General features: G+C 42.3%; 2 protein-coding genes and 1 long non-coding RNA gene across 4 annotated transcripts in view; 1 reads left to right on the forward strand and 2 right to left on the reverse strand.

Moving 5' to 3' along the window:
* Positions 1-15,357, reverse strand: part of BAIAP2L1 (BAR/IMD domain containing adaptor protein 2 like 1) — a 93,109-nt gene extending 77,752 nt beyond the window's left edge. The window contains exon 1 of one of the 2 annotated variants that reach the window (XM_042922709.1): positions 15,053-15,357. In XM_042922709.1, the coding sequence (XP_042778643.1) occupies positions 15,053-15,103 (51 nt within the window). In that variant the 5' untranslated portion in view covers positions 15,104-15,357. The remainder of the gene's footprint in view (positions 1-15,052) is intronic. The other variant, XM_042922710.1, reaches the window with a different exon arrangement.
* A 168-nt stretch (positions 15,358-15,525) lies between these two features.
* LOC122210184 lies at positions 15,526-16,697 on the forward strand. The gene is made up of 3 exons (XR_006197955.1): positions 15,526-15,673; positions 15,818-16,030; positions 16,127-16,697. It is a non-coding gene; the product is annotated as an uncharacterized LOC122210184 (long non-coding RNA).
* Positions 16,698-22,917: 6,220 nt separating this feature from the next.
* LOC122210275 (40S ribosomal protein S17-like) lies at positions 22,918-23,427 on the reverse strand. The gene has a single exon (XM_042922899.1). It carries the CDS (start codon positions 23,425-23,427, stop codon positions 22,918-22,920), a length of 510 nt encoding a protein of 169 aa, XP_042778833.1.
* Between the last annotated feature and the right edge of the window lie 123 nt (positions 23,428-23,550).

Genomic DNA, 23,550 nt, shown 5'->3' on the forward strand with positions numbered 1-23,550 from the left:
AGCAATGGGTGCTCCCACCATCACTGTATGAAAGCACTATCTTACCACACACTCACCAACACTTAGTGTTGCCACAGTTTTTTCCTACCTGATGAGTGAAAAACAGTAACTTTAAATTTTTTTTTAATGTTTATTTTTGAAAGAGAGAAACAAAGTGTGAGCAGGGGAGAGGCAGGGGGAGAGGCAGGGGGAGAGGCAGGGGGAGAGGCAGGGGGAGAGGCAGGGGGAGAGGCAGGGGGAGAGGCAGGGGGAGAGGCAGAGAGAGAGACAGACAGACAGACAGACAGACAGATGGACAGACAGAATCCAAGCAGGCTCCAAGCTCTGAGCTGTAAGCCCAGAGCCCAACGTGGGGCTCAAACTCACGAACCGTGAGATCATGATCTGAGCTGAAGTCAGAAACTCAACCAACTGAGCACCCAGGTGCCCTGTAAACAGTACCTTTTTAAAAAGAACTTTAACTGCCTCCCCTGTCAGCAATAAAAAAGTACCCATAACTGGAAATATCCGAGCAGGAGAGGAGAAACAACGAAAGGTAGTTAACTAGTATATTGCAATGGTTTCATCCTCAACTCTCAGGTCTACATAGATTTAAGGTCATCAGAGAGTTTATCCATTTAACAGCAGGGTAGGGCACCAAAAGCCTGGATACTTCATATAATTAAGCAGGTTTGGCTCTGGCCACCCCCTTCCCTGCCCCCAATCACTGTGCTCCAGGCACAACGGCCTCCAGGCTGTTATCTGAACACACCAAACCCATTCCCACCAGAGCTATTTTGTATTTGCTCTCCTGCCTGAAGGCTCTCTTCCTAGATACATGTCTACCAGTTCTCAGCGCCAACCCTCTCAGAGACACTTTCCTCCACTTGCCTCCCACCATGTCTGGTAGCACCTCTAGTTTCCTTCTCTCTCTGGCTCCGTTCCTTGCTTCTCTTCCTTCAAAAGGCTGATCACTAACTCACATGATATTACCAATCTATTTACTGTTTCCTTAGTAGGAAATGCATGTAAATTAAGGCCAAGGGAGATCTGTAGCATCAAGAACAGTGCCTGGACCATCTAATGTCCAAAATGTACTCATCAACAGCAGTTTTCAATTGTTGTTGTTGTTGTTGTTATATAAGAGATATATGTGCTCATGGATGAATCAGCTACACAACATGCCCTCAGTTCATCTGAACATACTGCAACAGACACAATGACCCAGTGGGCCAATTAGTTGTGAAAATCAGGTGTGAGGTCATACACTGCCTGCACCTTCTTTAGCTCAAAGTAACAGCTCCAACTGAAGGTCACAAAAGCTGTAAGGCTCTGCCCTATGCTTACTAAGTCATAGCAGGCTTACAAAATCTGAAAATGCCAGGGCTTCCCTTGTGAATTCTGACTTCCCAAACTTATGTTTCTCCAAGTTGATTTTTAAATTACTTTTTAAGTATTAAGCAGTAATGTGGCCCTTAAAAAAGTACCTTGCAAGAGATACCCCAAATGTCCAACTGGTGAACAGATAAACAAACATGGTACATCCACAAATGGAATATTATTAAGCCATAAAAAGAAACAAAGCACCAAAACACACTATAACATGTAGCGACATCATGCTAAGTGGAAAAAACCAAGTCACAAAAGACCATATATTATAGGACTCGGTTTATGTGAAATATCTAGTAAGACAAATCTATGGAGACAAAAAACATATTAGAGGTTGTCTGGGGCTGGGGATGAGAAGGAGGAATGATGGCAATGGTCACAAACGACCTTCTGGGGGTGATGAATAAAATGTTTAAAATTGGATTGTGGCGATGGTTGCAAATTCTATAAATTTACTAAATTTACCAAAAAAATCACTGAATTCTACATTTACAATGAGTGAATTTTATACTTTATAAATAACACTTAGATTAAGTTGTTTGTTTTCTTTTTTTAAAGGAAGAGTAATAACAAAAACATAATGTTCCAGGCTATTAAGGGCTCATGCTTTAAATCCTTAATGCTACAGAATGCCACAAAGCTATGTGTCCACTCACTCCTTGGTTGTTTCTAACTAGCCTGTCCACAGAGAGCCAGATGTACTGAGGTGCAGGCCATCCATTTTGTGAACACTGGTCCAGAACCACCCAGAAAAGTGCTACTGGCCTCTAAGCACTTATACCCATGTAGCTGTCAGCAGCAACTTCCCTTCCTAGAGTGAAAATCAATTAGACCCATTACTAGAAAAAGATAACCCAGCTATTTTGAGATAAATCTCCTGCTGGATTAGCAGCTATCTTTCCAGCTATGATTGGGGAAGGAGTTTCGCAAATGTTTCTCCAGGCAAAAAAAGTCTTTTCTGTGTCCTCCTGTAAGGGTAGTTTCATAGGAAATCTTTAGCACACAGAGAAAATTCCCTATGAAAGTTTTGCTAGGATTTAAACGTTGCTTTGCCTTCATTCTTCCTTTCCTTTCTTCATCCATAATCCAGACTTTGGTTTATAAGTATTTCTATAAAAGCAGTCCTTCAGAGTGCAAAGGGCATGCTAGAAATGAAGCCATGAAACCCCCAAGGTTACAAGGCTCCATCCCTTGCAACATGACCTGAACAAGAAAAGCTAATGGGCCAGTGATAAGCAAAGCACCAGGCCATCTCTTTGGGCTTATCTTCTCCCGGAAGAATATTCTCTGACTGTTCTGAGAGCACCTATTAGAGCTCCTTAAGACCCAACCAACCAAGTGATGAGAACCAGTGTGATCATCCAGAAAATTATGTATTGTTCCCTCTTAAGATACACTACTAGAAGCAATCACATCTCCATGACCTTTCAGTTCATTGTTTAAAGAAACAAATTTCTCTGACAAACACCACTTTCTCTATTCACTACTCATTTAGACAGTAAGAATTGTTCTGAAGCAAAAGCACAGTTAAGCAAAACAAAAAGATCCTGCACTGGCGGGAGAAAGTAAGAAGTGTGTTCTATAACTGTTCAAACTTTTTGATGAGCTTATCAAGCCTATCATGAAAAGTAAGTCCCAGAGCTATCCCACCCAGTAATTTAGTATAAGAATTTAGGTATTCAACTGTTTTGTTTAAGTGTGGAGGGCAACTTGAGTTCATAACCATCCTTGATAAAACAACTTTAAGAGAAAGTAATGGCCTGAATCCTTTCAACACTACAGAGTTTCATTCTATTTTAAATACTAAACAAAAGTTCTACATTTACCTAGAATTATTTGAAACCACCTTTCCTTATAGTTTAAGTGCAGATGATTATTCTGGGTCCAAGGTCCAACAGGTGCTATAACTCCATATAGTTTTGGATTTCTTGGCAGTGCCAAGAAAGTTTCCAGGAATGAAAGCACACATTCCTAGCCTTGGCAATGAGCAACCTATCAGACACTGTAACAATGTTTGGCCCACACTGGCTTCAGCTGACAGGGGACCGGGGGACCATGCCCGAGAATCCAAGCAACTTTTGGACCTTACACGTGCGAGGGAGTAGTACCTGGGAGACTGAAGTAAATGAAATCAGGATCCATTTTTGCTTGGTTCACAGAGGTCCATGTTCTTGTTTCAAAGAATGGAAACACAATCCTCCCTATAGCCACAGTACCAAGATGACTATTACATAACTCTCAATCGGAATCTGAAAATGGGCCTCTCTTCTGGTATTTTCCTATGGTGGGGGGCAGGAAGGGTATCATGGCAAGTACAAGGTAACATGTACTTAGGCTTCGTTCCACTAACTCTTTAAAGTCCTTCTCGTGTTTGGGTCTTTGAAACAACTATACATGTGTTGAATCTTTATTATATACTTACAATGAACTCAGTCCTATGCTGGACACACAGATGTGTCCAACACATGTGTTGCCCTTGAAAACACATGATCTAATAGGGAGACCGATTAGGTATCAAAAAAACACCAAGGCAATTCAGATTGACATGTGAAAATAAGAAATGCAGACATCTTTAATATTATTTGAATATCACTTAGAAATATACAACTTTATCACAGATAAATGGTATATAATAAGGAAACAGTGATGATTAACTTACTGGGTTTAAAATAGCTGTCAACAGATATATACTTTGAAGGCTAGAGAGCACACTAGACTGTTTGGTTAAGTGTTCTTACCTGCCTACTTATTGTTTTTGAAAAGGTGTATCATGGAGTAAAAATCAAGCAATGAATTTACAGGAAAGAATTTCTCATGGGCTGAGTCACATTTGTTTAGAAAGTCTTCAGTACTCAATAGGTTACAGGAACTTTACTAGATCAAAGTAAATTGCTGATTTCATACAGCAAGTGACATTCTCTTTTTAGTTTGCTAGTTCTTTCTAAATGCTACTCTTACATTGTATCTGGAATAATTCTAGTTGAATTTCCCTCACCCAGACCCTGTGAGATGGATCATTCTGTTTTGCATTAAAACTGCAGCCCTTGCAATCTGAGAAATATTGTTCAAAAACCTAAAATAATTTAAAAACAGTTCAAGTTTGGGGCACCCGAGTGGCTCAGTTAAGCATCTGACTCTTGATTTGGTTCAGGTCATGATCTCACAGTTTAGGAGATGGAGCCCTGACAGAGCCTACTTGGGATTCTCGCTCTTCCTCTCTCTCTCTGCCCCTCTTCTTGTGTATGTGTGCCGCACACACACACACACTCTCTCTCTCTCTCTCTCAAAATAAATATTTAAAAAACAAATAGTTCAGGGGCGACTGGGTGGCTCAGTCTGTTGAGCGTCTGACTTAGTCTCAGGTCATGATCTCATGGTTCATGGGTTCGATCCCCGCATCAGCTTAGAGCCTGCAGCCTGTTTTGGATTCTGTGTCTCCCTCTCTCTCTCCCACTCTCTCTCTGCCCCTCCCCTGCTTGTGGTCTGTCTCTCTCTCTCTCTCAAAATAAAATGTTAAAAAAAAATTAAAAAACAAAAAGTTCAAATTCATGACATGTAGTTCTCAAATAACAGTGAGGGGAATCAAAACTTCTAATTTTTTTCATTTTGTTTCTCATCTACTTCTCTCTTAAACCCAACTTTCCAAGACTTCTTAAAACTTGCCTTAAAAACTCCTCTTGATGGGGCACCTGGGTGGCTCAGTCGGTTAAGCATCCAACTTTGGCTCAGGTCATGGTTTCATGGTTCGTGAGTTCGAGCCCCACATCAGGCTCTGTGCTGACAGATCAGAGCCTGGAGCCTGCTTCGGATTCTGTGTCTCCCTCTCTCTCTGCCCCTCTTCCGTTTGTACTCTCTCTCTCAAAAATAAATAAACGTTAAAAAAAAATTAAAAAAAAAACCCTCCTCTTGAACTTAATCCACACATGCATTTATTTTTTTCCTTTCTTCCAATACCAAGACAAAACAAAGTCCAAAGAATTGAACTGGTAAAGGCAGGACCTCGCTGGGAGAGAGGGTGGGGAAGGAACAAGGAAACAGAATTGATGATACTGGGCAAACCAAGATAGAGATGAAATGCTGGAGAGACTAAAACCTTGGCGCTGTTGACCTGTCATAAGCTATAAACTCTAGAAAAGCACAGACTTTTTTTCTTCATTGTGGGTCCTAGTGGTAACCACAGTGCTTGGCACAACTGTGGTGCCTAAGAAAACAGGTGAAGAGTGAATGTAGGTAATAAGCTTGGCACATACATAACAGATGCTCAAAACATGGTAGCTATTATTACCAGTGCTATCTCAGTCCCACTGGCCCCCAAAGTGAGGATTTTAGCTACAACTGCGCGATAAGCATAGGTCTTCAGTATTTATTCAAAAATTGTTTTGAGTTCTTACTATGCACCAGCACAATAAGAGATTAAAAAATTAAAAAAAAAAAACCCAAAACCCTCAAGAAGTATATAGCTCACTGACAGAAAAATTTGTACCAATAATTTCAACACTATTCTTTTATCAAATATTTACTCAGCTCTGCCTATGTGTCAGTCACTCTACTAGATACTGGAGATAAGCAGTAAACAAAATAGATGAAAATCAATGCTCTTATAGTGATAATACTCCAGTAAATATATGCTACTGCTACTAACAACACTGTTCTAAAAGCTTTCTGTGTTACAATGTTCAGTCTGCACAATAAGCACATGAGGTAGGTACTATTATCATCCTTATTTACAGATGAGAAAACTGAAGCACGAGGTCAAATGGAGTAACATGACATTGAGTACATATAAAAATCTGGGATAAGGCAAATGGATGCGTTAGCTGAATATCAAGCTGTCTTCTCAAAGAGTGCAACAATTGGACTGCATGTCCTAATAGAACAATGTCTTGCATGTTTAAAGTGTGTTTAGGGGAGCCTGGGCGGCTCAGTCCCTTAAGCATCTGACTTCGGCTCAGGTCATGATACTTGAGATTTGTGGGTTTGAGCCCCCATCGGACTCTGTGGTGACAGCTCAGAGCCTGGAGCCTGCTTGGGATTCTGTGTCTCCCTCTCTCTCTGCACTCTCCCTGGCTCATGGTCTGTCTCTGTCTCTGTCTGTCTCTCTCTCTCAGAAATAAACATTAAAAAAAATTTTTTAAGTGTCTTTACACATTTAGAAATATATTCTACTGTCAGACACAGTCGGTGTCCTGTACCTTAAGCTTCTTCAAATATAAGATGAAGCCCATGATAAAATATACCATTTGGTCAATTAAATCCATTAATGTTAAAGAAAACATAGATACAGATAGATAGATATACAGGAGTGCCTGGCTGGCTTAGTAAAACATGCAAGATATATATATACATATAGCACAGTGCTTAAGTAAAAGGAATTATCATTGTGATTTTCCTGATTTTCTTTTCTCTGTAGTCAGAAACAGACTGTTCTACTAGCTTAGGTCTCAGACATGTGTACCTGGTAAGAATATGAAGGTGAGCAGGGTTGTGTCCTGCACACCTCTTGCCTCCTGCACACAGGCAGGGGCTTCCCTCCTAACTCAGGATGGAGCTGTTCCATCCTCAAGTCCAAAGAGACACACTTTCGGTGACTAGTAGTCAGACTTGTCATCTGAGATCTGACCACCAACTCCAACCTTTTTCATGTTTGTTATTCTGACAATGTGTTTCTAATCATCTGAACTTTTATCCCTACTTACTTTTGACAGGTTATTACCACTTTTGCACCTTTTCTCGTCCTTATTACAGCTTTCATACCTTTCAAGGCTACAGCTGCACCTTGAAAGGGATCAGCTGCTTGCAACATCAGGCATAAGATGCTTAAAGATAGTTGTAAGAACTGGAATTTGGGGTTCTCAGTTTTGCTGAATTCTTTTTCTGTTGCCCTCATGTCTCAGGTTAGTAAACGTTAAAAATATACTCCCATAAGTAGTAATTAAAAGAAAAACGATGAGACTTTAAATTAGGTTTACCTATGAAAGGCTAATTTCCAAAACAGAGGTAGAAAATGGCACATTTTAGCTTAGTTTTCAAAAACTTTTCACCCATGAAAATGGTATGTCAATTTCTGTTTTAAGCTTAAAATTATAAAAGTAATCTACTCATGTAAAGAAAATATAAACACTCTAGAAGGTAGAGTGTAAGTGATAAGTAAAAATTTCCCTCCCCCTGCCCTAGAGTTTAACCTCAACTATACTTGGGTATTTTTGGTGAAGAAATTGCTATGGCTTAAGGGCTTTTTAATCTCTAATCCCCATATAAATAAAAAGGGTAAGCAACAAATCTGAGGGTATCTTCACCCACAGGCTGTTCTACTTAAAGCATATGTAGCTCTCCAAGGCTGTGAGCAATCAGATCTCTGAGGGGTGCTCATTTGTTTTGCTCCCTGGATTGGGAACACGTTCTGGTAATATTTTTAATTTACTTTTGAAAGAGGAACCAGAAACTTTTTATCTCATTTACACAAGTCTCACCTTTATCCACAAAGATTTGAGGCAGCTCTTAAAACCAGAACCCAGTCCCTAAAATAATAAACCTGAAAAACAGACTCAAGTTTTGGAAAACATAAATAGAAATATAAAATCAAGGCTGAGGAAAATAAGAACAAAAGTACACAGGCTTGAAGAGCCACAGAGATGTAATTATTCTGTACACATCTATAAGTACAAAGTTAATTGGGGAAATTATACCCAATAGTGGAAGACATGAAATCTCAGGTCTCGTCCTGGCCAATGTCCATAAGCTACTATACATTATAGCTATACTGGTCTTACTAAAGGCAAAAAGCAAAAACCCTGTATAGGTTATAAAAAAGGAAGTGACTTTAAAAGACCTACTTAATTGGTTAGGGTTAAGGAAGGTGCATTCTCAAACAATCAGATTAAGCATAATTTGGGGCATGTTCTTCTGGAGGGCATTTTGCAATGTGTAGCAAATATGCTTTAAAATGTACCTAACCTTTGACCCACAACTCCCTTCTGGACATTCAGCTTAAGGAAAACATCACGGATTTGTGCAAAGCTTTACCTACAATGATACTTGCTACAGTGCTTTAACAGCAAAGTGCTGGCAACAATCTTATGTCCAGTAAAAGGGGACTGGATCGATAAATTGTTGAAGAATGGAGTACTGTGGAGTCATCAAACTGGTGAGGCATAGAATACTGACACCAAGATGGACTGGAAAATATTGAAAAGAGTGACAGTGAGAGTCGACAATGTTATCTCTGCGTTGTGGGATCCCAGGTGACTTTTACTTCCAGTGCGAATCCTCACAGAAATCTTGGAAATTTTCTAGTATCTGAAAAATACAGCTTTAAGAAGCCTCTGAAATTAAAGCCAACACATACACATAAATAAATAAAATATGAATGTGGGAAATGCTGAGAAGTATGATTTGGGGGACTTGTTCTCACGCATGAACAAACCAGGTGGAGGAAAAAGACTCAAAAGTGTCATTTCCTTTAGAAAGTCCTAGTCTTCAAACCTCTTACTGTAACTCACTGAAATTCTTTTTTAAAAACTAGTCTAGGGACGCGTGGGTGGCTCAGTCAGTTGAGCATTTGACTCTTGATTTCAACTCAGGTCACGACCCCAGGGTCGTGGGATGGAGACCCACATGGGGCTATGAGCTGAGCATGGAGCCTGCTTAAGATTCTCTCTCCCTCCCTCTGCCCCTCTCCCCTGCTTGCATGCTCTCTAAAATAAAAAAATAAAAAGTAAAAACTAGTCTATTGCACCTATAATAGTAAAGTAGGTACATTTTCAAGAAAAGTTACACAAAAAGAAAAGTTATTCTCGTGAACACTCATAATAACAGGGCACCTGGGTGGCTCAGTCAGCTAAGCATCTGACTTTGGCTCAGGTCATCATCTCATGGTTCCTAGGTTCGGGCCCTGCGTCAGGCACTGTGATGACAGCCTAGAGCTTGCTTTGGATTCTGTGTCTCCCTCTCCCTCTCTGCACCTCCCCTGCTCATGCTCCGTTTCTCTCTCAAAAATAAATAGAAAACATTAAAAATTAAAAGAAAAACCCTCAAATTAGCATGAAAAGTCAATTAATCATAACTCTGCACCCCCTCTTCCAGCATTCGGAAAGTTGGTTAAAACATGGCTCACCTATGCCCTCAAAACCCCTTATGAAATAAAACTTTTTGATGTGCGCAACTATGATAGTTTTATAGCCTAATAAATTTATGTTTTACTCTACTCAATACCACAGTTGTATGGCCCTCTCTCAGACCCACATTCCCTAGGTCCTCGGTTCTACTTTCTGACATTAAAAATCGCCCAGGGAGTCAGGCTTCTGCTTCGGCTGCAGACATCCAACCCGCAAACTTGGAGCAAATGGTTTTGTTTTGAATTTTAACATTTTATTTGCATACACCCATCAGGGTGGCCAAAATTAAAGGCAAAGAAAATATCAATTGTTGCCAAGGATGAGCTACTGGAACTCTGGTACAACCACTTCGGAAAACTGCTTGGTGGTTTCTACCAACGCTAAATATTCAAATACTTGATAACTCAGCAATTCTACTCCCATGTATATATCCAAGAGAAATGAGGGCCTATGCCCATTAGACATGTATTAGAATGTTCATAGCAGCACTATTCATAATACCCTGGAGTAGTTGGAAAACAATCCAAATGTCCCTCAGGAGAATAGATAAATCTTGATACATTCACACAGTGCAATACTACACAGTAAAAAGAATGAACTAACTACAATTACTCCGCCATGGGCATATCTTACAAACACACTGGGTGAAAGAAGACAAAATGGGCCAAACTAATCAGTGCTGCTAGAAGTTAAGGAAGTTATCTTGGAGGGAGCACAGAGGAAAGGGGGCATGAAAGGGCCTTCAAGGGGGGCTGGGCATGGTCTGCATCTTGATCTGGGTGCTAGTTATACTCATGTGTTCACTTCGTGATGGTTTTATTAGCTATATACACCAAAGCACACCTTTTGACACATGTATTACAGTTCAATATAAAGTTTAGGAAATAAAAAATATACTTGCAAATGTCAACAGGTAAGTTAAATCAATGTTTATACAACTTTTACAATAATTTTTGCTTTTAAATTACAGAATAAATAGCCGTGTGGACTGGTGATAAAACCAAAAATCCAATTTGTTGACATTTCATGCACATTAGGTTTCCCCTGCAGGCCTGCCTGTGGCTCATTACAACAGAAGTGCCAAGCAAGAATTAATGCCCAATACTGGCATAATGTCACAAATTTTAATTCAAAAGCAACCTGAAACTTGTGAATGGCATCCCCTGGCCAAGCTTCATAATAAAGGACACTGCTCTGTCTACATAGCAATAATGTTAATATAGTTCTAATATATAGAACTAATAATCTAGTTCTAAAACCTCCTTCCAATCAGGAAAAATGTTATGACAAAAAAAGACAACCATGGTTTGGCTTTGTATTTTCACTTCACTGGACAAAAAGCTATAATACCAGGCTGTTCAGTTTAATACTGACACCTGGCAACACTTTCGGCTGCTACCTGGCACCTGATTCTTACTGCCTACTTTTATAGTCATCATGGAGCCAAGAGCAAGCTGTCTGGGCTTCTGCAAATCCCATTTTACTTTCAGCATACCTGAAGAAAGCATTACAGGAACAGATGAAGATATCAAATAGTGTATACAGGTAACTACAGCAATAAACACATGAGCTAGACCCATACACCACAGGCCACTCTGGAAGCCAACCAGGCAGGGACTTTCACTTACACGTCCCAATTAAACCCAAGTCCAGAAAATAAAAAACCATTAAACAGACAAAACCTAGTATATACACCTGATAAAAGAACCTCATTTTCTTACTGAACAAATTTTTATTCAAAACAGAGATGATGAGCGGCACCTGGGTGGCTCAGTCAATTAAGCATCTGACTTGGGCTCAGGGCATGATCTCAAGGTTTGTGGGTTCGAGCCCCACATCGGGCTCTGTGCTGCCAGCTCAGAGCCTGGAGCCTGCTTCGGATTCTGTGTCTCCCTTTCCCTCTACCCCTCCCCAACTCACGTTCTGTCTCTCTCTGTCTCTCAAAAATAAATAAAAAATTTTTTTTTAAAAACAAAGATGATGAACAAAATGGCAGAAAACTTTGGTGACATCTTAGGTCACCAAATTATGAAAAGGCATTTGATTTGTGCATTTGTTGGCCACTAGAAACTAAACCACTATACCCAAAGGAGAGGAATGGAGGCTGGCAGGGTAAATGGCATGTGGATGCTGGTCACCCCTAGACTGTCAGCCTCAGTTTCTTAACAGTAAACAAAATCCATATCCACCTCGAAGGCTGATGTATACTTAGAATGAAACAAATGCTTTATGGAAAGTGTCAAGGGGGGTGGGGGGCCGAGTATAGGTGTTTACTAAGTAAATCAAATAAATGTTCACATAATCAACAAACCCTCATGCCTACTACATGACAAGAAGTGTTCAGAATATAACAAAGCCAAGCTCTTTCCTTTGGGAGCTCACATTTTAGTTAGAGGGGGATGAGAGATAAACGAATAAAATAAATATGTTGTGTAGAATATCAATATCCTAAGGTGGTAAGCACTTCATGGGAAAGGTAAAGTTAGGTGGGATTGGGAGATGGATGGTGTTGTCTACAATTTTAAAGAGTGGTTTGAGCAGGCCTCTCTGAGACCGGGACATTTAAACAAAGACTTATGTGTCCCTTCCCTCCCGCCCTCTTTTTAAGTAACATTTCCCCCCTTCACTGCTGCTTAGCAAGATTAATGCAGGTATGACAGCCCTGGATGACATCACACCCACCCCTCCTCAACTTCCTACCGCTTTAACAGTTCTAACTTCTAGGAAGGTTGTGGTTACTATTAAAGGTTTTTTTTGAAATGTATTTCTTCCTCGTACCACTAAAGCACGTACTCATCAGAAAATCACACAAAATCACAAGCAAGCACTGAGGGCAAATTATGGGCATACTATGCGGAGAAGGGGAGGGATCTTTGGGAACTCTAATTAGCAACAGTAACCTTGCTTGACATTTTGGGGCTTATTATCATACCATTTGTTTGTGAAGTCGTAAAACACACACCCTCCTGGGATTCAGCATAGGTCTGGAATAATCTTTTGTCTAAGTATACATTTTAGAAAACCCAGCGAATATGTAAATAAATACTGAAAGATACTTAATACTGCATACAGAGAGTCACACTACTTTATAATCCCCCACTTTCTCTAAAGATTTTATTCCTTTATTCCAAAGCTGGAGAAATTTGAGTATTTTAAAAAAAAAATCTAAAATCCATACTAGCTGCAAGCCATTAAATCTCATTTGCAGGTGGCTTTTGTAACTGCACCTGGTTAGGTTATCTTTCCATTAGTTAAACACTGTAGATTGTTAGGTAACATAAAGGAAATCTCTTAAAAAAACAAAAAAAACAAAACAAAACAAAAAACTAGAATCATCAACACTGCCAGATTTTTACCATATTAAGCTTAAATTGTTTTCAGTTTTGGTCATCAGGGGTGGTGTGGGGAAGAACTCAATGAGGAGGTGGGGCAGGATTGCAGGCTTTCAACCAAACCTGCAAATGTAAAATTTCACTATGCATTTCCACCATAGCCCAAGCATGAGCCAGCAGCATTCCCCTCCTAGACTATATATAAACTTGCTGTCTGGAGCTGTAAATTCTTTTACCACCATTCAACATAAAAAACACGACACGAAAACATTAACGGAAAAATGGGTATTAAAGTCAATCAACAGGGGCACCTGGGTGGCTCAGTCAGTTGGGCATCCAGCTTCAGTTCAGGGCACGATCTCAAGGTTGGTGGGTTCGAGCCCCGCATCGGGCTCGGTGCTGGCAGCTCTGAGCCTGGAGCCTGCTTCAGATTCTGTGTCTCCCTCTCTCTCTGCCCCTCCCCAACTCGCACTCTGTCTCTGTCTCTTGAAAATAAATAAATGTTAAAAAAAAAAATTTTTTTAAAGAAAGTCAATCAACAAACATTTGTGAGCTTTTAACATGTGTTAAGACACTTGGGAATGGAAGGCCATAAGTAACTGGTCTCTGATGTTCAGGGTATTACAACTTTTCAAAGTATGAGAATGGTTTACACTGCCTCATGTCTACAAATATGTTGCACCCAAACAATGAAATCCAAACTTCTTGCATCCTGCCCCAGTTCTCTGGGGTTGGCATTTGTGACACTACAACTCACTTGAGTACAGCCCCTCCACTGAGTCATTGCTAAAAGTGAAAGGAAAAAGTGGGAGAAAAAAACAGAGTTACTTCGGAGCATCTGATTGCCTGTCTCAAACTGATCTCTCATCCCAGATGGGAAAGATCTATGTGCCTGTCTTCCTGGAGGCAGGAAGATAGGAACCTGGGTGTTCACGGTGTTTTCGTGCCCCAGTGGACACTCAGACTGCCTGATATCTGCAATGATCCGCATTCCTCAATTGCACTGGGTTTTTCCTTAACTGACGCTCGCAGGAGTGGCTCCAATCCCGCGGGTCTTAGAGTAAGAACGTGTTATTTACACACCGTCAACACCCCACACCGCCAGCCCCACCACCTTCAGGATCACTTAAATATTAACAATCTCAATACAAATGTAAAACTTTAACATTCACGTTTCTGCGATTTCTAAAAATTGCCTTGTGTCAAGGAAACAGTTACTAGTGAGACCAAAAATGCTGTGTCCACTGCGTCTAGCATAACTTTCCAGAAAATAGAATTCATGTTACCTATTTGTGTATTCAGAAGAAGGGAATCAATTATTTTGAACTCAAAAGACAGATGACGACTATATTTTCACACTCTTCTTTATTCCTTTCCTATAAAAGTCAATGAACTCCTCTGATTTCAAGAATTCACTCAGACCTTTCAACCCTAGAGACTAAATTTTAGGGCTAAAAAAAAAAAAAAAAAAAGTCTATAAAAGTGACCAAAAGGTGGGCCTTAAAAATGGCTACAAATGAATTTAGAGAACTTGAATTTTGAATTAAAACAAAAGTTGTTTTGTAGTCTATTAATAGCAGATGATTAAGCACGTATCTTATTTCAACTGGAATTCATTTACAAGCACTTAAACGTACTAAACTGGCCACTAATCCCAAATCTGTGTCTGCTTCTGGAAAAAAACGCTTTCATAATAAAGACAAGTTAAGAGCGTGACCGTCAACGCATTCCTTCAGGTAAGGTCCATTTTCATTAGAACCTCGGGGGCGGCCGGGGGGAGGGGTCCTGGGACCCCGGTCGCCTCCCGGGACAATCGCCCAGCGGAATGCGGCGCCGCGCGAGGCAGGGTCCCTGAGCCCGCGGCGCCCCCCGGACGCACCTGGCGCGGCCCGAGCACAGCGCGCCGCTCGCCCACGTCCTCGCAGGCAGGAAAGTGGCGCTGCTCCCGGGCCCCCGAGAGCCCGGGCGCAGCGGCCCCCCCAGGGACGGGACACTCTCCCCTCACCCCCACGTCTGGCTGCGAAACGTGTGGCTAGCAGGGCGTCACAGCGCCGGGAGGGGGAGGGTGTTCCCGCGTCAAGTCCCCTCCTCGCCCCGACCTTTCCCCGGGCGACGACCGCGAGCCGCCGCGGGGCCTCCCCGCTTCCCCGGCCTCGAGCTCCCAGCCCGTGCCTTCCCGGGCCCCGGGCCTCCCGCCCTCGAACGGCGAGGCCCCGGGACCGTCCTGGACCCGCTTACCCGGTAGGTGCTCTCCGTGAGCCGGTTCACCTCCTCCGGCCCCCGCGACATGGCTGCAGCCGCCCGGCGGGGCGACGCGGGACGACGCGGCGGGGCCTCGTGGCCGCCCGACCCTGGGCGGCGGGAGCGCCGGTGCGGCTGAGGGGCCCTCGAAGGTCGGCCGCTGCCACAGCCGTCGGTCCCGCAGTGCCGGCGCGCTCCTCCGCCGCCAAAATGTCAAAAGTTGTAGCGCCGCCGCCGCCGCCCGTGAAGAACTGAGGAGACGCGGCCTGACGCGGCGGGGCGAGGCGAGGCGAGCGGGCCGGGTGGCCCCACCTGAGGCGGGAGGGGTGGGCGGGGCCGGAGTGGGCGGGGCGGCTCCACCTGAGGCGGACGAGTGGAGGGACGGGGAGGAGGCGGGCCGAGCCGGGGGGGGCGGGGCAGCGTGGCCTGGGTGGGCGGGGCGGAGGCGAGCTGGGCCGAGAGGGCGGGGCGGCCCCACCTGAGGCGCCGGAGGCGGGGCGGCCACCCTTTGCCTCGTTGCTGCCCGCGGAGAGCTCCTGACTCGCGGCCGCCCGGATCCCGCGAGGCGGCGGTACCTCGCGATGCTGTTCTACTTGGACAGAGCCCGCAGGGGGGACGGTGAGGCCCCAAGACCCACGCTTTCCGCGGGCGCCCCTCCGTGCTGTCTCTTGGGGACTGCGGGAAGGGGGACCCACGTCCCCCAGTTGTATTGATTTCGCTGTTTGACCCCCTTCCTGCGCACCCCTCTCGCTGACCCTAAAGACCTGAGGGGATCCCAAGGCAGGGGCTCTCATAGATGGAGGAAGGAGGCTGCCACCTGCAGTTTTGGAAGCTCCTGTTGGATTAGAAACTTAATGAATGCCAAAATATGGTCGCAGAAACGGCAGTACGTTTTTAAACTTTACATCAAGAACGACCTTTAATGTTACGTAGCCGTGCTATTCAGGAGATCGTTACTGGATTTAGAGAGCCACGGTGAGCTGAGGTGTTGTGGAGGTAACTCTTCCTTTCAACACTTACAGGGAGCAGGTGTGTGGCTCCTGATGCTCCCTGTCCTCTTCTCCACCCCAGCTCCAGCCCAGACCCTGAGGATCCAGAACAGTCTTCTTCAGACAGGAGCCACGGCTTAATATCTGAGACATCCTCCCAACAAGGAGGTCTTATTCCGGTTTTCAAAAGCTTCCATTTGGGTGCAATTGCATCTTTTATGAGCTGTTAGGATATGAGGCTTCTAAACTGCTCTTGTGATAAAGTTCAATTGGCAATGTACACAAAGAAGGCACTGTGTGTCCCAGATGAGAACACCAAGAGAATGAAATGTGGCTGGACTTAGAACAGAGACAACCACTTGGACTCTGGGACAATGTTACCGGGTTTTACAAGTTATAAAACATCATGCTTGGGAACCAAAAGATTATGTGTTCTCAGGTGTTGGGGGAAATAACACATCAGCCCTAGGTTTCAGGCAGTGGAAGTGACTGCCTCCTTCCTTAAGAGATCTCTAGCATTTGGTTCATAAGATTTGCCAATTGGGTTTCATTTGCCATATTGAGGTGAACTCATGACCTTATAATTACCATCGTTATGTATTAGGCTCCTCACGTATGTCTGCTGGTTTTCATTTAAACTTGAAAATCCCTGACTTAACTTTGCAGGTCTCCTTTTGTCTTAGAACTAACCTCTGTGCTTTCTGATGAATGGGGTCATTTCACTCTCTGCTGCAGGGCAGTCAGTCAACCGAGGAGTTGGAAAAGAGAGCAGAGGCTTAACCTTTAACACCCCACAGCTCAGCAGTGTAGCTCAGAGTCAGAAAAGACAGAGATTAACAAACCACCTTAAAACTGGCAAGCATCTCAGATGGCCTGATTTGATTGCCAAGGCTGATATTTGATCAAAGGACCAGGTTCATGACTGTATGCAAATCTACAAACAGATATTCTGTTATATTTAACTCTCCTTTATGGAAATAATTTCCTGGTTGGGACCATCCTGCTCCTTTAGAAGTCTTCTTGGTCTGTACAGACATTAAGAATAGTGCCATTCAGCTCTCAGCTTAGTAGCTGGCATATAGATGCCTGGTAGTTGTTTGTTGAACAAGAGTATGAGTATTGATTATCTGCTCCATGCCAGGCGCTCTGCTGGGAGGGGTGGGTGCAGGAATGCAAAATGAACTGCCCTTGACCGAAGCCCTTAATGCATACGCGAGAAGTAGAATTCAAGGAGGACCCTAATGGAAGGTGTAGTCGAGGTACGGTCAAAGGTGCTGTCGGTGTGAAAAGGTGGGAGACCTCTCAAAAAGCGAGTTGTATTAGGCTCTTCAAGTGCATTTGTTGGTTTCATGCAAACTTGAAACTGAACTTGAAGTTGTACTAAGACTTCCTGACGCTCTGGGCAAGGAAAGTGAAACCCATAGAAAGGAATGACTCAGGAGAAGGTGAGGAGAAGCCATTTGGCCCAACAGTTTTCCATCTGCTGGGAAAGCCCTGCAGCGGCCCTCCCCCAACCCAGAACACGAGTGGCCTGAAGAAGGGTGGGCCCTGAACAGGTCCCAATGGGCAGGCACCCAAGGTTTCCTCTTTTAACTTTTGCTTGAGTTTAAACAAGTAAAAATCCTGTTTATGTTAACAAAGTTTGTAAGAGGCAATCGCAGATGCCAACATCACAAAGACTTTGAAAGCCACACTCCTAACAGGCTCTTGTTTTGAGGTTTTACCTTCTTCGGAACTTGCTGACAAGGGGCTCTCAGCCTTGCCGGATGCTTCAGGATGCACACGAGAATTCCACTCTGCTTTGCGACACAAGAGGTCTCTGTCGATATGATAGTAGTTTGGGGCAAATTCCCATATGAAATGCCAAGAGGGAGGATGGGGCTTTGAGTATTCCCATTCTGAAAAGGCAATGTGAGTTGGAGACTCGTTGGCTGTTCTGTAACTTTCTCCCCGTCCAAGGTGCATTGCCTTCTCCAGGGCACCAAGTTCACTTCTGTTATGGAGTTTCTCACAAGCTGTTCCTTCAGCCCAGAATGTGCTTCCCCCACTCACACAGCATTTTCCCATAATTTGGATTTTACCCTAGATGCAGCCTCAGAGAGGCCTTCCTTAACCCCTCCACCTGCAGACGTTATTTTAGACCCTCTCTATCATGGCATGTTCTTTTCTTTAAAAAAAATTTTTTTTAAATGTTTGTTTATTTTTGACAGAGAGAGAGAGAGACAGAGCATGAGCAGGGGAGGGGCAGAGGGAGAGGGAGACACAGAATCCGAAGCAGGGTCCAGGCTCCAAGCTGTCAGCACAGAGCGCAATGTGGGGCTTGAACTCACAAACCACGAGATCATGACCTGAGCCCAAGTCGGATGCTCAACTGACTGAGCCACCCAGGCACCCCTTGGCATGTTCTTTTCTAATAGTGCTTATCGCTTGCTATGGTAGGTTGGAGAATGACTCCCCAAGGCTATCCAAGTCCAAGCTTTGGAAACTGTGAATGTTAACTCACATGGCAAAGAGACTCTGCAAATGAGATCAAAGATTTTGAGAGGAGGGGATAATCTGGGATTATCTGGATGGACTGGATGTAGTCACAAAGGTCCATATAAGAGGGACATGGGAGAAGTCAGGGGAGGAGGAGAGGTGATACAGAGGCAGAGCCTGTCATGATGCATTTTGAAGACCAAGGAAGGGGCCACAAGCCAAGGAATAACAAGGAGGTCACTAGGAGCTGGCAAAGCAAGTATACAGACCCTCCCATCAGAGCCTCCAGAAGAAACTACCTCTGCAGACACCTTGATCTCAGCCCTGTTAAACTCATCTCGCACTTCTGCCCCAGAACTGTAAAAGAATAAACGCATGTTGTTTTGAGCCACTAAATGTGTAGTAATTTGTTGGAAACTAATACACTAGCTAAACTTTTCCTTGTTCATTTCTCTATTGATTGTCTCTTTCCACTCCATTCTCCCATTAGAATGCAAATATCACGAGGGCAGGGCTGACTCCTGTCTGGTTCTCTGCAGGTGGCTCAGTGCCTGGCACACAGTAGGTGCTCAAGAACTGTTCTAAGAAGATACATTTATGAGGTAGTCAAAAGGCTCTTTATTTCACAAAAAGCAACTATGTCAGGGGTTTGCTTTTCCAGCTTTCAAAAAACGATAAAATAGACTGCAAAACACCTGAAGTCTGAAGTCCTTGGTGAGAATATACAGATATTAGATTCAATTCACCAAATACCAAACGGTAACAAAGCATTGGCATAAACAAATTTTGAGAAAAATTCCTGAACTTTTTACGATGTGCAGTGCATGGCAGACACACTGTTGTATGGACAATCTGAGAACATTAGCACTCAAGAAAAGTTAAATACTCATTCTATTTATGAAAACACTAGGGACACCTGGGTGGCTCCGTTGGTTAAGCCTCCGACTTTGGTTCAGGTCATAATTTCTCAGTTTGTGTGTTTGAGCCCTGTGTCAGGCTCTGTGCTGACAGCTCAGAGCCTGGTGCCTGCTTCGGATTCTGTGTCTCCTTCTCTCTCTGCCCCTCCCCTGCTCACACTCTGTCTCTCAAAAATAAATAAACGTTAAAAAAAACACACTAAATAATAGCTCTAAAGTATAGTGGCTTATTAACCTTTCATGTAAGTCCTTCTAAGAATAAGAGTTAAATGCAAAATACATTAATATATTTTAAATGCTATATGACCATGAAGCTTTCAATGATTCCATAAAATACATGTGAAAGCCAATTTTGTCACTTCAATGGCATTTGAACCACTTCTGCTTTTCAACTTTGCTCAATTTTTTCAACTTTGTTCAAATTTAAGAAAGCTCAAATCTTAATCCATCTTCTCTACTGTTCCTGAATTACTAACTTTGATATTTTGCACATCTTTATCTTACTGTGTTGCATTCTGGATAATTTTTCCAGAATCATCCTCTGCATCACTCATTCTTTCTTTGGCTATGTCAAATTCCTGTGTAATTAATCTACCCATTGAGTTTTAAATTTCAATATTTTTTTATTTCTATAATTCTACTTGGTTCTCTTTCAACTATCACTTTCTGTTAAAAAAAAAACAGCTTTATTGGGCTATAATTCACATACCATACAATGTATCTATTTAAAGTGTACAATTTAATGGTCTTTAGGTTATTCGTGAAGTTGAGCATTCAATTTTAGAACATTTTCATCACCCCAAAAGCAATCCTGTAATGATTAGCTGTTAGTCTTCATCTTCCTTCAACCCTGTCTCCTAGTCCTATACAACCACTAGATCCACTTTCTGTCTCTGTAGATTTGTCTACTCTGAACATTTCATACAAATGGGATCATAGAATGTGTGGTCTTTTGTGATTGGTTTCTTTCATTTAGTATAGTGCTTTCAAGGTTCATCCATGTTGTAGTATGTATCAGGACTGAGTTCCTTTTAGTTGCTGGATAATATTCCAATATTTCATCATATACCACTTTTGCTTATCCATTCATCCATCAATGGACATCTGGATTATTTCTACTTTTTGGTTTTTGTGATGAATACTGCTGTGAACATTTGTACGTAAGTTTCTATGTTTCTTAGGTATACATCTGAGAGTGCGTTTGCAGGGTGCTTCCATGCTGAACAGTTTTGAGAACGGCCAAATGGTTTTTCAAAGTGGCTGCATCATTTTACATTTCCACCAGCAACGTATGAGGGTTCCAATTTCCCCACATCTTTGTCAACATTTGTTGTCCATTTTTTTTAGGCTCTCCTCCTGGGTGTAAATTGGTATCTTGTGGTTTTGATTTGCATTCTCTAATGGCTAATGATGTTGAGTATCTTTTCATGCACTTATTGCATATCATCTTTGGAGACTGTCTATTCAGATCTTTGACCCATTTTTAAATTGTGTTATTTTATCTTCTGATTATTGAGTTGCCAGTGTTCTTCATGTATTCTGGATGTGAGTCTCTTACATATCTCTTCTCAGATGTATGACTTACAAATATTTTCTCCCATTCTGTAGGTTGTCCTTTCACCTCCGTGATGGTGTGCTTTGAAGCACACACATACAAATTTTTTTAACGTTTATTTATTTTGAGAGAGAGAGAGGTGCATGTGTGCACATGAGCGGGGTGGCAGGGGCAGAGAGAGAGGAAAGAGAGAATCCTGCGCTTACAGTGCAGAACCCAGCGTGGGGCTCAATTCCACAAACTGTGAGACCATGTCCTGAACCAAATCTGGACCATGTCCAGATGCTTAACCAACTGAGCCACCCAGGCACCCCCGAAAAATTTAATTTTAAATCCAATTTATCTAAATTTTTTTCTGTTGTTGCTTGTGATTTTGGTGTCATATAAGAAACCATTGCCTAACCCAAGGTCATCCTATGTGTTCATCTAAGAGTTCTATAGTTTTACATTTAGACCTACATTTCAAGTTAACTTTTGGATATAATGTAAGAAAGGGGCTGAACCTCATCCTTTAGCTTGTGGATATCCAGTTGTCCCAGCATCATTTGTTCAAAAGATCATTCTTTACCTCATTGAGTTGTCTTGGTGCCCTTGTCAAAAATTAATTGGCCATAAATGTTTTTATGGGTTTATCTCTGGACTTTCCATTCTATTCAGTTGATCTATACGCCTATCCTACCACAACAGTGCTATACTGTCTTGATTCCTGTAGCTCTGCATTAAGTCTTGAAATTGGAAACTGTGAGTCCTCCAACTTTGTCTTCTTCAGATTGTTTTTGGCTACTCTGAGTGCCTTGTATTTCATATCAATTTTAGTATTTGCCTGTTAATTTATGCAGGAAAAGGATCTGGGATTTTGATATGGTGTTATTGGATCTGTAGATCAATTTGGGAAGTATTACTACCTTAACAATGTTAAGTCTTCTGATCCATGAATATAGAATGTCCGCCCATTTATCTAGGTCTTTTATTTCTTCAAACAGTGATTTGTGGTTTACAAAGTACAAGTTTTACACTTCTTTTGTTAAATTTATTCCTAAGTATTTTTGATGCTAATGTAAATTGAACGGTTTTCTTACTTTCATTTTCAGATTGCTCGTTGAGAATGTACAGAAATATAATTGATTTTTATGTATTTATCTGGTAACCTTGTTATCAGATTGAGGAAATTCCCTTCTATTCCTAGTTTGTCAAGTGTATTATAATGAAAGTGTTAATTTTTTTCCCAATGCTTTTTCTGTGTCTTGTGAGATGATCATGGGTTTTTTGGTCCTTTGTTCTGTCAATTCTGTGTATTACAATGATTGAACTTTTGTATTTTGTATCACCCTTGCATTCCTGGGATACATTCCCCTTAGTCATGGTGTATAATCCTTTTTATTATTGCTGGATTCAGTTTGCTAGTATTTTATTGATGATTCTTACATTTGTATCATAAGGGACATTGATGTGTTGTTTTCTTGTGATGTCTTTGACTGATTTTGATATTAGGGCAATACTGATCCTACAGAAGGAATTGGGAAATGTTCCCTCATCTTCTGTTCTTTGGAAGGGTTTATGAAGAATTGGTATTTATTTTTCCTTGAATGTTTGGTAGCATTCACCAGGGAAGCCACCTAGATCTGAACTTTGCTTTGTGGGCAGTTCTAAAACCATGAATCTAATCTCTTTTTATAGGGTCTTTCTGTTTCTTTTTCAGATGTTATTTCCTTATGGTTTCTATTCCTTCTTCTCTGTAATCACTTGCAATATTATTTTATAGTTTCTCCCAGATAGTTCTGTGTCATTTCTGTTTGTTTGTTTTACTTTGTCTGGTTTGGTTATTTATTGTTTCGTTTAGCCATGGTTGTGTTTGCTGTGCATGCTCTATCATGGCGAATCACAACTTTCTTTATCCGTTTTGGGAATTTGTTGTTGTTGTTTTCATCCAAGGTTTATTGACGATATCGCAGCACAGCAGAAGGAGTCACGTGGTGTCCTGGAGTTCATGCCAACTGTAGGCTGTGTGACCTGCAGGCTGGACAGACTGCCAAAGTCCAAGAGCTTCAACATTTCCTCAGTGTCAGGATCTACTTCATTGATCTCCTGATCCAGGACTGAGACCTCAGGAACATAATGATCTCTCCTTTCTCTCTCTTCCTTCTGCAACTTAATGGAGATCCTGCTTACCGGGCCTCTCTGAATCTGCTTCATCCATTGAGTGACATCAAGTGCTATCTCACTGTAGAGGTTCTTGCTGGCAATAGTGGTGGTCTCCTTGCACATGCACTTATTGGCATGGGAGTCGTTGCCTAGGCATGTGTAGTACTTCTCAGTAATGACCCGGGCCACCTTCTTCACGGTGTTGGTGCGAACGTGGCCCACGTTGGTGGATCTGGTAATTATTATGAGGTCATCTTGCGTGGTGATCCACTTTGTCTGGAAAAACCCCATGTGGCCTGGGTTATAAAGTGTTCCTCCAGGAAAGCTTTGCATTTGTTCCTGCCAGGCCCTCCAAGAAGATTACCAAGGGAGGGTATAAAATTCAGACTCTGCCCCTGCCCCGTGTCATAGGTT

Source organism: Panthera leo, chromosome E3 (assembly GCF_018350215.1).
Source record: "Panthera leo isolate Ple1 chromosome E3, P.leo_Ple1_pat1.1, whole genome shotgun sequence".
NCBI classification, from domain to species: domain Eukaryota; kingdom Metazoa; phylum Chordata; class Mammalia; order Carnivora; family Felidae; genus Panthera; species Panthera leo.

Excerpts from the sequence above, each read along its gene's own strand:
- LOC122210275 (XM_042922899.1), bottom strand. The coding sequence starts at position 23,427 with ATGGGGTTTTTCCAGACAAAGTGGATCACCACGCAAGATGACCTCATA.